General features: G+C 33.0%; 3 protein-coding genes across 3 annotated transcripts in view; 2 read left to right on the top strand and 1 right to left on the bottom strand.

The window, feature by feature from the left end:
* LOC140040484 (small ribosomal subunit protein eS26) overlaps window positions 1-13,604 on the bottom strand; it is a 375,295-nt gene that overhangs the window by 251,390 nt on the left and 110,301 nt on the right. The gene's annotated exons all lie outside the window — the stretch shown is intronic.
* LOC140041153 (uncharacterized) lies at window positions 780-6,675 on the top strand. The gene is made up of 5 exons (XM_072087579.1): window positions 780-828; window positions 4,049-4,152; window positions 4,541-4,657; window positions 6,099-6,215; window positions 6,563-6,675. The coding sequence occupies exons 2-5, from the start codon at window positions 4,074-4,076 to the stop codon at window positions 6,673-6,675; spliced, it is 426 nt and encodes a 141-aa protein (XP_071943680.1). The 5' UTR covers window positions 780-828; window positions 4,049-4,073.
* On the top strand, window positions 8,418-13,220 carry LOC140041152 (uncharacterized). The gene is made up of 5 exons (XM_072087578.1): window positions 8,418-8,547; window positions 8,896-9,018; window positions 10,413-10,529; window positions 12,707-12,757; window positions 13,215-13,220. Exons 1-5 carry the CDS (start codon window positions 8,422-8,424, stop codon window positions 13,218-13,220), a joined length of 423 nt encoding a protein of 140 aa, XP_071943679.1. The 5' UTR covers window positions 8,418-8,421.

Here is a 13,604-nt window from a genome sequence, read left to right as displayed (position 1 = left end):
AAATTCGGATTTTAAAAACAACTGGAAAGCATTCCCTACCCTATCATAAAAACATTTCAATTCAATTCAACTTTATTTCAGACAAACTGTCCATATAAAACATATAAATACAATAAAAAATAATACAAAGCATTATGTGACAACCGTCATGGAGAGAGGACTAATAATTATTTGTTGACATATAGTGCCTCTTAAAATACATGTGGATTATGTTTTGGGATTTATTGGATGTAGACTGTAGACATTATTATATTATTGATTACTATAGTTTACAAAACAACACATTATTATGGCTATACTGATAATAGTACGTAAAAGTATGAGATTATATATACAAAAGTTCTATCCATTTTCTATGCAACTTTTAATCTTTTAGAATACGAGAAAAAACACATGTAATTAAAGTATTACAGCTTTTTTCAATTTTTGTTTTGAAACAAAAAATTGATTTCCGAATGTACTCATAGAAGGAGGGAACATGGTTATCAACAAACATAGCACTAGCACTACAGCTCATTGAGCTTCTTAAAATTTATTTATAATAGTGCGTATCTGGAATATATAACTTCATTGTCTATTGTACGCCAATTGAAACCAGAACATGGGTGAAGTACTAGCCCATCGGTGTTTAGTGGAGCTTATAGCACTTATTTCGTGTAAACATAAAGACATTGTAAATGACAATTGAGATCTGTCGTATTCAATCGAATGGTTCTTTAATACCAATGTTTAATCAGTGAAATGGAAATATACATGATAGTTAGTTTCAGTGACCATATTACAACAGCAGAACACATTTAGTAGGCCTATTCTTGTTCCTTTTCTAAGGTAAAGGTATATAGCATTTTGTTTTTCCATTTTTTAAAAACGTTTCATAGCATTATAGGTTAGCTATCAATTTCCATGCGGGACGGTTAAAAAAACAGAATTATTTGTAAATCTCGAATCATCGGAAACTGGTACTAGTTTAGTAGGCCTATATAGTTAATTTCAATCTTCAGGTAAAATAGGTGGTGGGGGCTTGGATGCATAAAAGACAGGGCCGTAGCCAGCATGAGGCAGACGAGGCGCTCGCCTCATCTGAAATTTTCAATTTTTATCACCCACCCCAATTCTCCAACACAGATCGTCATATTTTATATATATAATTATATTTATAGCATCTTTGCCTCATCTGCTTTTAACCTCTTGCTACGGCCTTAGAAAACCTGATATTATAATTAGAGTAGAGGGTGATTTTTTGCACGCTCCTCTAAAAACTTGTAATTTTTAACATTTTAGTGACTATAGAAACGTATCTCTCAAATGTAATTTTTCCTTTGTATAGCAAAGAATACAAATACCTTCAGAAGGTATTTGTATTGTATTTGAAGTAAACTTTGAAATTCAATATGAAATTTCGAGAGAGACCTACACTTGTATTTAGTTCGGGTTTCTTTATACAATCATAATGCGTTTAATTTCATTTTGTACTCTGCGGTCCAATAACTTCTAAAGAAGAATTTGCACTAGTTGGTTCGTGAGTTTAGAAGTCCCATTATTTAATTACAATACATTTATACAACATTACTTTGCATATACCCACACTATAGTTTCGTTTCACCTTTTTATGAACATAAAATCAACCAGGTCACGATGAATTTACTAATTTGTTTCCTTATTATTGATGCTTACAGAAAAGAATAGGCCATATTTATACTCTCATTCTTCGTCCCACCACACACACACATTGAACCAATGTATTCATTGTACTTTGTCATTTCTTAAAATAAAATTTAGTGCCAAAATGCTATGCTATTTAATATTAGATTAAAAAAACTTCGATAATTATGGCACATTTCTCTAGAATAATAATCATAATCAGAGCAACCGCTCATTCACTCATTCTTTATTTAGCCTTCGGGTAATATATTATTATATATTTGATGAGGAGGGTGATCTTCTGCACGCTCCCCTATAAACTTGTCATTTTTAACATTTTAGTGACTATAGAAACGTATCTCTCAAACGTAATTTTTACTTTGTATAGCAAAGAAGGTATTTGTATCGTATTTGAAGTAAACTTTGAAATTCAATATGAAATTTCGAGAGAGACTTACATTTTATTTATTTAGTTCAGGTTTCTTTATACAATAATGCGTTTCCTTTCATTTTATTTTATTTGCCTTACTATGCGGTCCAGTAAATTATAAAGAAGAATTTGCACTTATTGGTTTGTGAGTTTAGTCCAAGTCCAAATTATTAAATTACAATACTTTTATACAACATTACCTTACATACACCAACACTATATGTTTACTTATTGTTTTATAATTGTTTTTTTAAATTTTGTTAACTTTTACTTTTGGTTTTAACTGAAAATAATTACTAAATATTATTAGTTTATGGAATGTGGAACAAATGGAACAAATATTACTGGTAACAGTAGATAACGCCCGATCAAGCCTACGGGCAAAGAAAGCAGAAAGTATATTATTTTGTTGGTGATTTAGGTGGTGCATATTGATTAAATGTAACTTGTCTAGGGCCTAATTCTTTTACCCAGAAATGTATACTTATGAAATAGATTATTTTCTATGTGTATTTACTACTGTATGTACCCACACATAATATGATACACAGATTAATAAACATTTTGTTTTATGTAGTATGTGCTTAGTTTCATCCATCATACAGATGAATGTAGACTAATTTTCGTTCGCCTGCCATAAATAACGTACATCATGAATTGTTCAACGAATTCCCTACTCTATCATAAAAATATTTATTTATACATTATAATCGTGCGTATCTGGAATATATAACTTCATTATTATATTGTACGCCGAAGATTATCGCAACAAGACGTTGTACAGTACTTTATGATGGTTCCTGATTATTGTAAATATCGTACATTTCACTGGTGTTGCCAATTGTAACCTGGTCATGAGTTAATAATAATAAATAATAAATAATAATAAGATTTATACAGCACACATATCCACGAAAGTGCTCAAGGCGCTTAAGTACTAGCCCATCGGTGTTTAGTGGAGCTTATAGCATATTTTGTGTGAACATAAAGACATTTTAAATGACAATTGGGATCTGAAATTAACACAGCTACAATTACTTGTGTTTACTAAAGCATATTGCAATAATTTAAATGACAATAATTATATGGGATCGGCCATGTCCTTTTACTATTTTGTAAATGATATTATAAGGACTGACTTACCTATATTCACAAGGAACAACCGAGTATTTTTACATAGTTTTGATATTCTGGCTAAGGTAAAAACATTTCCTTTTTTCCTTTATTCAAATATTTAATGTATCATTGTTTAAAACCATAATTTAATTTCCTTTATCATAAGCCAAAGTTTATAAATGGTATACATATTTAAAAAAATTAGACATTTATAAAGAATGTTTGTCATGAATTCCATACACTGTTTGGTTGCCTTAAAGCTCAGGTACAAGCATGAATTTTAAATATAATATCTGGTTAATTGTACATAAATCAAGTATTTGTAAAAGGAATCAAGACGAAAAAATATAAATTTCCCTTAAAATGGTCAAATACAAGATTTGGCAAAATTCTGCTATATTCAAGTTATATTACCTATATTTAGTCATCTGATAACATTTTTTACCACACCGTTTGCTTTTCATAGCTTTTTAAAATGCCTCTATATTTACAAAATTTGTGTACAAAAGAATAGAGATTTTACTGTGTAATTTGAACTATCCCCCCACTGATAAGAAAGTGCTTGTTTTCTACAAGCTCGTGTAACACAAATAAAATCCCAACAATTATGAAACATAGGGGAAACTATAGATCGATCGATTGGAATGTATGATCAATAGAAATTTTTTGACCGCACCTGGCCTTTAAAGCAATCTTACATCCTTTCAATATAGATTTGGAGAACGCTTATATATAGGCCTAATTACTATAAGTTCGTCAACCATTTATATTTCAAAACAGAAACAAACATCTTACAGGCAGACAGTATAATACTACCTATAGTTTATATAAATGAGTAAGCTAAATGTGTATGATTTTCAGCTTGTTTTTCAACTTACTGAACTATATGAGTGAAAACCAAACAATGCGCATAGTTTGTGGCATAACTGTTGCTGCTCTTCTTGTAAATTTAACTTCTGCACAATGTGAGTTTAAATTATTAAAATTATATTATTTAATTATTATTTCCATCCAACAATTATACCTATGCACAGAGGTCATTTAAATTAATGAACCATGATTTACTGTTAGTATCATTAGCTAAAGTAGGTCTATCTAAAGGATGTTTAACCTTTTTGAATAGAAAGATCCAAAATGTTTTATTTATATACAAAACAAATAGTACAGTAAAAGGTAAAACTAACTATACTGCAGCCCGCATTCCAGAGAGCTAATCATGCAATAGAGGTTTTTTACCGTACCAGTATTTAATGTTAATTGATAACACGCTTCTGAATATAAAGATACATATCGTAAGGTTTTGTTCATATACAAATTAAAAAGCATATGCCCATAATATCTATTGTATTTCAGCTATGTTGTCCTGCTCATCTGAACCATGTCTCAACGGAGGAACGTGTTTTCAAAGCTCAATTAGAGAAAACTACTTTTGCAGTTGTCCAGCTTGGGTTTCTGGTGATAACTGTGAAGGTATTAAGTTAGTGTAGACATAAACTATTTAACGTAACAGTTTTAAGTATTGTTCTTTCTTCATTAAATGATTGTTATCCACACTATAGCGGAGATACCTCCTTGTTACTGTCCTGTATTAACGTAACAATTTTAAGTATTGTTCTTTCTTCATTAAATGATTGTTATCCACACTATAGCGGAGATACCTCCTTGTTACTGTCCTGTTTCTGTTTAGTTATTCGCTATCCGCACTATAATGGATAACTCATTGCTACTGTCCTGTTTCTGTTTAGTTATTCGCTATCCGCACTATAATGGATAACTCATTGCTACTGTCCTGTTTCTGTTTAGTTATTCGCTATCCGCACTATAATGGATAACTCATTGCTACTGTCCTGTTTCTGTTTAGTTATTCGCTATCCGCACTATAATGGATAACTCATTGCTACTGTCCTGTTTCTTTTTAGTTATTCGCTATCCGCACTATAATGGATAACTCATTGCTACTGTCCTGTTTCTTTTTAGTTATTCGCTATCCGCACTATAATGGATAACTCATTGCTACTGTCCTGTTTCTGTTTAGTTATTCGCTATCCGCACTATAATGGATAACTCATTGCTACTGTCCTGTTTCTTTTTAGTTATTCGCTATCCGCACTATAATGGATAACTCATTGCTACTGTCCTGTTTCTTTTTTTCTCTTGTTGGTTATCTGCAACTTTTGTTGTGGATAACCCTTGTGAATGCCAGGATTTTTTTTTCATCTTCTTTGTTATTTTTTCTTTTAACGATTTTTGTGCGCATCGTTTTATAACTTGGTGAAGATTGACTTTGAATTGTAGATGTGCATCCAAGCTTTTCGACGATTTCAGAGCCGCATAGCGTAAGCTACGCGCCATTTTATGAATTACCTGCTGATCATACATTTAGAACCAACAAATATGTTTCCATGAAATAAAAGTATAATTCATATTATGGGTCAACTTTCTATGGAGTAAAAATGGCGTGTTTCACACGAAATTTTAAAATTTAAAATGCGCAAAAATTATTTCTAATCAATTTCGCGTACATTTCAGGTAATTTTGAGAATTTCAAAATGTTCAAATTTTTTTTCGTTTTGCACACCTTTTGTAGTAGATTTCATTCATTTTGATGATTAATTGCAAAATAAATGAACTTAATAAACGTGTGCTAAAAAATGGGTAATTTAGTGTAAATGTATTGAAAAATATACATATTTTTATTCGATTTTTCTCTTGATGTTGTTAAAGCCTGTTTTCCTATCGATCGTTGAGTTGCGAATATTCATGTGTGGATTCAAGCCCTCTATAGTTTCTGCCTTAACCTAATAGGGAAAAAATATAATGCGTCCCAGTCTATCCATGTTTCTGAATAACAACAATTACATTGTGAAAGGTTTCAATTACAATGCTAATTATAATCAATGTTATGATACAGTTAATTCGCCTTGCTCATCCGATCCATGTTTTAACGGAGGAATTTGTCTTCAAAGCTCAACAGGAAGCAACTACATTTGCAATTGTTTAGATGAATTCTCTGGTGATAACTGTGAAGGTATTATAAATTAATTTCTTACAATCCGACTTAAACATATCTACTAATCCGGTCTGACATCCAATCCAATCAAACAAAAAATATAAAATTTGAAATAAAACATCCAATCCAAGTTCAACACCCAGGCATAGAAAAGCATCTCTATTGGGTGCAAATCCAAAAGATACAATAAATTAAAAATGGTATTGTTGTTTTTCAGTGAACTATATACTGTACTTATTATATTCCGTATTTATACGCATTATTATATGTAAATGTGTTTTGTCGAGCAATCTATGCTATAACAAGGAATGATACACTATAATGCTTCATAGGCACTATTTAAAATCATTATTATCAATGTTAAGTTTCAGTTGATTTGTCTTGCTCATCCGAACCATGTCTTAACGGAGGAACTTGTCTCGAAACCTCAACTGGAGAAAACTACACTTGCTTATGTCAAGATGAATTCTCCGGTTGAAGGTATTTTTCATTAATGAACCAGTGCTCATGTTCGGAACATGATCTTATAATCGCGTCGAGCATAGTTCATCGGCGAAAGTTCCATATTTTTTTTAGTTAAAAATGTCTCTGGTGAGATTTGAACTCGGAACCTTCTGCTTAATATGCAGATGTCCTAACCATTAGACCACTGGGGCTATCATGATTGTTCAAACTCGATTGGATAACGACTCTTGGCGTGGTACGACGGAACAGCAATATTCAACTTCTATATTATAATAGCACTAAGCCAAAAATTGTTCTACTATCTCCTCCTAAACCGCAAGTCCAATAATACTATAGCGCCATTAGAGCTATTAAAACGATTTGTGAAGTGTTAACAGGTTTGCCCTACTCTGACGTAATTGTAAAATGTTAAATACTGAGAACCAACACTTTCGGGTGGAACACAACCCCACAACATACCTCCAGATCACTACTAGCCTGGTGTTCACAAACCTTTAGACCACTAAGTTTGCGCTGATGGCAGGGATAGATTCAAGCCAAAGGGAGCAGCGGGTGCTGCACCAACAAGTGGTTATTTATTTACTGCAAAGGTTTTTGCAATAGATTTGTTTTTCATACCGTCTGTAGTAGATTTCATTCATTTTGATGATTAATTTCAAAATAAATGAACTTTAATAAACGTGTGCTAAAACATGAGTAATTTAGTGTAAATGTATGAAAAATATACCTATTTTGAATCGATTGCTCCTCAAGATACTGGTGACCTCCTATTTTTCGCGCAGCGCCTCTAGGCAGCTAGCTATATTCCCAGAGGACATAAACAATAAGAAGCTTTATCAACGCGAAAGCTATCTACGGCTGACAGTTTTGGAATTTTGTAAATTCGACTAAATTTATAGGTCCAAAAAATGTCTGAGGGTCTATGAGGGCTAACGATTGAAAGATTTCGAATTCTCGCCCTTTTATTGGTTGACACGAATCAACACACTGCGGAAGAATTTTCTGAAAGGGCTGCATGTCCAATACACGATAAAATAATAATGTATTGAAATTCTTTGGCTAAATAAACACTCTTTTTATTAAATAAACATGTAATATCATATTTGCTTGAATTTTACAATGTTGATATACACAATCTATTACTAAAAACAGTCATTTTCAGAGTTCATACGAGTTTCTACTGACTGAGAGCGCAATTTATTTACTTTGTTCGTGGCTAAAAACGATTTTTTTCAGCGATGTTTTGGACCCTATATTTCGAAAACTACTGTACAAGTCAGATTTTCATAATTCTTTCTTAATTATAATATTGATACAAAATATTAACAGGAAATGTGTGATATTAACTTTTAATGTCGCATCGTTATCTCTAGGTAGTAGTAGGCCTATTTAGAGACTAGTAATAGTTGTGAGCCTCCGGGTAGCATAATTTTTCCTATTAGGTTAAGGTAGAAACTATAGAGGTTGTGCATATAATATCATGAATATTCATGATGCATGCCTGAACTCATGACGTCATACTTGAAAAACACACTGTGACTGATGCACGTTCGGAATTCCTCGCAGTTGATGTTGTTAAAGCCTGTTTTTCTTTCGATCGTGGAGTTAAGAAAATCCATGTCTGGATTTAGGCCCTCTATATTTTCTGCCTTAAGCTAATATGAAAAAAATATAATGCGTCCCAGTCTATCCACGTTTCTGAATAACAACAATTACATTGTGAAAGGTTTCAATTACAATTCTAATTATAATCAATGTTATGCTACAGTTAATTCGCCTTGCTCATCCGATCCATGTTTTAACGGAGGAATTTGTCTTCAAAGCTCAACAGGAAGCAACTACATTTGCAATTGTCCAGATGAATTCTCTGGTGATAACTGTGAAGGTATTATAAATTAATTTCTTACAATCTGACTTCAACATATCTACTAATCCGATCTGAACATCCAATCCAATCAAACAAAAAATATACAATTTGAAATAAAACATCCAATCCAAGTTCAACACCGAGGCATAGAAAAGCATCTCTATTGGGTGCAAATTAAAAAGATACAATAAATGAAAAATGGTATTGTTGTTTTTCAGTGAACTATATACTGTACTTATTATATTCCGTATTTATACGCATTATTATATGTAAAGGTGTTTTGTCGAGCAATCTATGCTATAACAAAGAATGATACACTATAATGCTTCATAGGCACTATTTAAAATCATTACTATCAATGTTAAGTTTCAGTTCATTTGTCTTGCTCATCCGAACCATGTCTTAACGGAGGAACTTGTCTCGAAACCTCAACTAGAGAAAACTACATTTGCATATGTCAAGATGAATTCTCCGGTGATAACTGTGAAGGTATTTTTCATTATTGAAACAGTGCTCATGTTCGGAACATGATCTTATAATCGTGTCGAGCATAGTTCATCGGCGAAAGTTCCATATTTTTTTTAGTTGTTTGTAAAAAATGTCTCTGGTGAGATTCGAACTCGGAACCTTCTGCTTAATATGCAGATGTCCTAACCATTAGACCACTGGGGCTTTAATGATTGTTCAAACTCGATTGGATAACGACTCTTGGCGTGGTACGACGGAACAGCAATATTCAACTTCTATATTATAATAGCACTAAGCCAAAAATTGTTCTACTATCTCCTCCTAAACCGCAAGTCCAATACTATTATAGCGCCATTAGAGCTATTAAAACGATTTGTGAAGTGTTAACAGGTTTGCCCTACTCTGACGTAATTGTAAAATGTTAAATACTGAGAACCAACCCTTTCGGGTGGAACTCAACCCCACAACATACCTCCAGATCACTACTAGCCTGGTGTTCACAAACCTTTAGACCACTAAGTTTGCGCTGATGGCAAGGATAGATTCAAGCCAAAGGGAACAGCGGGTGCTGCACCAACAAGTGGTTATATATTTACTGCAAAGGTTTTTGCAATCGATTTGTTTTTCATACCTTCTGTAGTAGATTTATTGTCCAATACACGAGAAAATAATAATGTATTGAAATTCTTTGGTTAAATAAACACTCTTTTTTATTAAATAAACATGTAATATCATATTTGCTTGAATTTTACAATGTTGATATACACAATTTATTACTAAGAACAGTCATTTTTAAAGTTCATACGATTTTCTACTGACTGAGAGCGCAATTTATTTACTTTGTTCGTGGCTAAAAACGATTTTTTTTCAGCGATGTTTTGGATCCTATATTTCGAAAACTACTGTACAAGTCAGATTTTCATAATTCTTTCTTTATTATAATATTGATACAAAATATTAACAGGAAATGTGTGATATTAACTTATAATGTCGCATCGTTATCTCTAGGTAGTAGTAGGCCTATTTAGAGACTAGTAATAGTTGTGAGCCTCCGGGTAGCATAATTTTTCCTATTAGGTTAAGGTAGAAACTATAGAGGTTGTGCATATATCATGAATATTCATGAGGCATGCCTGAACTCATGACGTCATACTTGCAAAACACACTGTGACTGTCTTATGCACGTTCGGAATTCCTCGCTGTACTCTTTTTCTCTTGATGTTGTTAAAGCCTCTTTTTCTGTCGATCGTTGAGTAGAAAATTCATGTCTGGATTCAGGCCCTTTATAGTTTCTGCCTTAACCTAATAGGAAAAAAATATAATGCGTCTCAGTCTATCCACGTTTCTGAATAACAACAATTACATTGTGAAAGGTTTCAATTACAATGCTAATTATAATCAATGTTATGCTACAGTTAATTCGCCTTGCTCATCCGATCCATGTTTTAACGGAGGAATTTGTCTTCAAAGCTCAACAGGAAGCAACTACATTTGCAATTGTCCAGATGAATTCTCTGGTGATAACTGTGAAGGTATTATAAATTAATTTCTTAAAATCCGACTTAAACATATCTACTAATCCGGTCTGAACATCCAATCCAATCAAACAAAAAATATACAATTTGAAATAAAACATCCAATCCAAGTTCAACACCCAGGCATAGAAAAGCATCTCTATTGGGTGCAAATTCAAAAGATACAATAAATGAAAAATCGTATTGTTGTTTTTCAGTGAACTATATACTGTACTTATTATATTCCGTATTTATACGCATTATTATATGTAAATGTGTTTTGTCGAGCGATCTATGCTATAACAAGGAATGATACACTATAATGCTTCATAGGCACTATTTAAAATCATTACTATCCAGGCCAGTAGCCAGGGGGTTTTTTTATGGTTCGGGCGAACCCCCCCTTTACAGCGAACCCCCCTTAACCGACTGCGAACCCTCATCCCCCTCATGTGTGACTATGAAGTATAATGTATCATAGAGGATTATAGTGAATATTGATATTTTACACTATAATATCTATGGTATCAAGTACTGTAGTTCACATTATGGCATCCGATTATTTTTTTCTAGACCACCAGCCGATACGTACTAAAATGTATCAATATCACCTATTTACATATTTATATTCCTCAACAAATTGCTGTAAATAAATATTATAGATAGAGCTAGCAAATAGCATTTGCCTTCAACCAGTGTGCTTTTTTCGGGGCTGCTCCTAGATGTACGTTCGCATTGAACTTGAACGCAAAACAAAATACGGAGTAAATGATCAAACAATCGGCGGTTCCGCACAGAGCACGCGCATATAACATACGGCAACAAATAGTTATCGTCCTTTAAATTATCGACGTGTTTGAGAAGGAGGAAAAAAGTACGATCTTTTTGCTCATTGGTAGCATGCTGCACGAGAGTGTCTTTTCCGGCCATCTAGGGGTGTCATTTAACAAAATTCGCTTCGCATCAGGCCCCACCCCCAGGGGGAGGGGGGGGTTGACCCAAATATTTAGTGTCCGAACCCCCCCCCCCCCCCTTGACAGATCCTGGCTACGGCCCTGCCATCAATGTTAAGTTTCAGTTGATTTGTCTTGCTCATCCGAACCATGTCTTAACGGAACTTGTCTCGAAACCTCAACTAGAGAAAACTACATTTGCATATGTCAAGATGAATTCTCCGGTGATAACTGTGAAGGTATTTTTCATTATTGAAACAGTGCTCATGTTCGGAACATGATCTTATAATCGTGTCGAGCATAGTTCATCGGCGAAAGTTCCATATTTGTTGTAGTTGTTTGAAAAAATGTCTCTGGTGAGATTTGAACTCGGAACCTTCTGCTTAATATGCAGATGTCCTAACCATTAGACCATTGGGGCTTTCATGATTGTTCAAACTCGATTGGATAACGACTCTTGGCGTGGTACGACGGAACAGCAATATTCAACTTCTATAAATAGCACTAAGCCAAAAATTGTTCTACTATCTCCTCCTAAACCGCAAGTCCAATAATATTATAGCGCCATTAGAGCTATTAAAACGATGTGTGAAGTGTTAACAGGTTTGCCCTACTCTGACGTAATTGTAAAATGTTAAATACTGAGAACCAACCCCTTCGTGGTTATTTATTTACTGAAGCACACAAATGGTTATTCGCTGCTGCTAGGCATGCTAGGAAAGTCCCTACAATACAAAGTGAATACATTTTAGTATAAAACAAATTATTTTTTTTATATTTGTGCAATGAAATATAGAATATTTTCAATAAAACATTTTATTTTTCACCTCATGAAAATATTTATATCATCACACCAACTAATAAACAATCCTTACTATATGTGTATAATAATAAATAAATCGTGTGTATTGATCGAAATTTGATTATATTTGGCATGAATAAAATAAATTCCAGATTCAGCTGTGTCTGCATATGAAGTACCGACATACAGAATCGTTCCTTGTGGGGCATGCGATCAATAATGACACTGCCCATTGTACCATACCGAAGGGTAAATTCAATTTCTACAATCCGATTTGAACATCCAGTTGTAGAATATTGTGCGGAAAAATATACTGATATGACAAAATTGAACCAACCACAAATTCTCAGGAATGAAAATGCAAGCAACATACAGTACACAAACAATTACTGATTTTAATTCCGTTTTAAATGTTTTTTTTTTGTCAACTGTTTTATTAGTTTTCAATGGAACGTGTCCAGTCTGCTATACAGGAGAAACTTGTGAAATATGTAAGTTTGTGTGCTTATTACCGTATCTTTTGAGTGCCGTGTAAAAATGGTAATCTTTGACTTGCTTGAAACAAAGACCTTACCTATTTGAGATGATCAACATGAAAACAGTGACACTTCATAAAACTCAAGGAACTAAGCCTTGTAGGGTAGAAGTGTACAACTACTACCTCATTTGTTTACTAAATAATAATATAAATGATATTTGTTCTGAGAACCATGGACTTACTAAAGTACTTTAGGCTATTGTTTTGTTTATCATTACTTAAGCTTGGTTCCCACTAGACGTCGCTAGTGTGAACCAAGCTTTAGTAAGCCTATGCAGAGGGAAGAGTGAATTTACAATCTTACCTTGTGTATTACATAGTATCATAGAATATTACAAATTATTTATACGATTTTTGTTTCTATTGAATTCTTATTAAATTAAGTATTTTAAAGAATTTTGCGTATCTAGTTTTAAGCAAAAATATTCTTGATATATAATAATGGATACACAATAGTAAGCGACTTATTTTAAGTCAAATATATCTCAAGTATTTCTAATAATTGATAAATCTTGTTAAGAACAAATATTCTTGATAAGGATACTGTATATTGCTTTTTTCTCAAAATAAAGATTTTTAAAGAATTTTTCAATCTTGATTTAAGCAAAATTATTCTTGACTAGGTCGTGCCCACAGATGGTTCTCGAATACAAAGTAATTTCGGCGTAAGAAAAGGGGGTTTATTTTTACACTTATGTACCGCAGGACTATAGTTATTGTCGTTTACAGAAACGAATAAATAGACACGATGATTTATGTAGTCAACTGAAATGTTCACCCTGGGAATTACCGTACTTCCA

The sequence above is a fragment of the Antedon mediterranea genome, chromosome 2 (genome assembly GCF_964355755.1).
Source record: "Antedon mediterranea chromosome 2, ecAntMedi1.1, whole genome shotgun sequence".
In the NCBI taxonomy this organism is placed as follows: domain Eukaryota; kingdom Metazoa; phylum Echinodermata; class Crinoidea; order Comatulida; family Antedonidae; genus Antedon; species Antedon mediterranea.
This window is presented reverse-complemented; position numbering and strand designations above follow the sequence as displayed.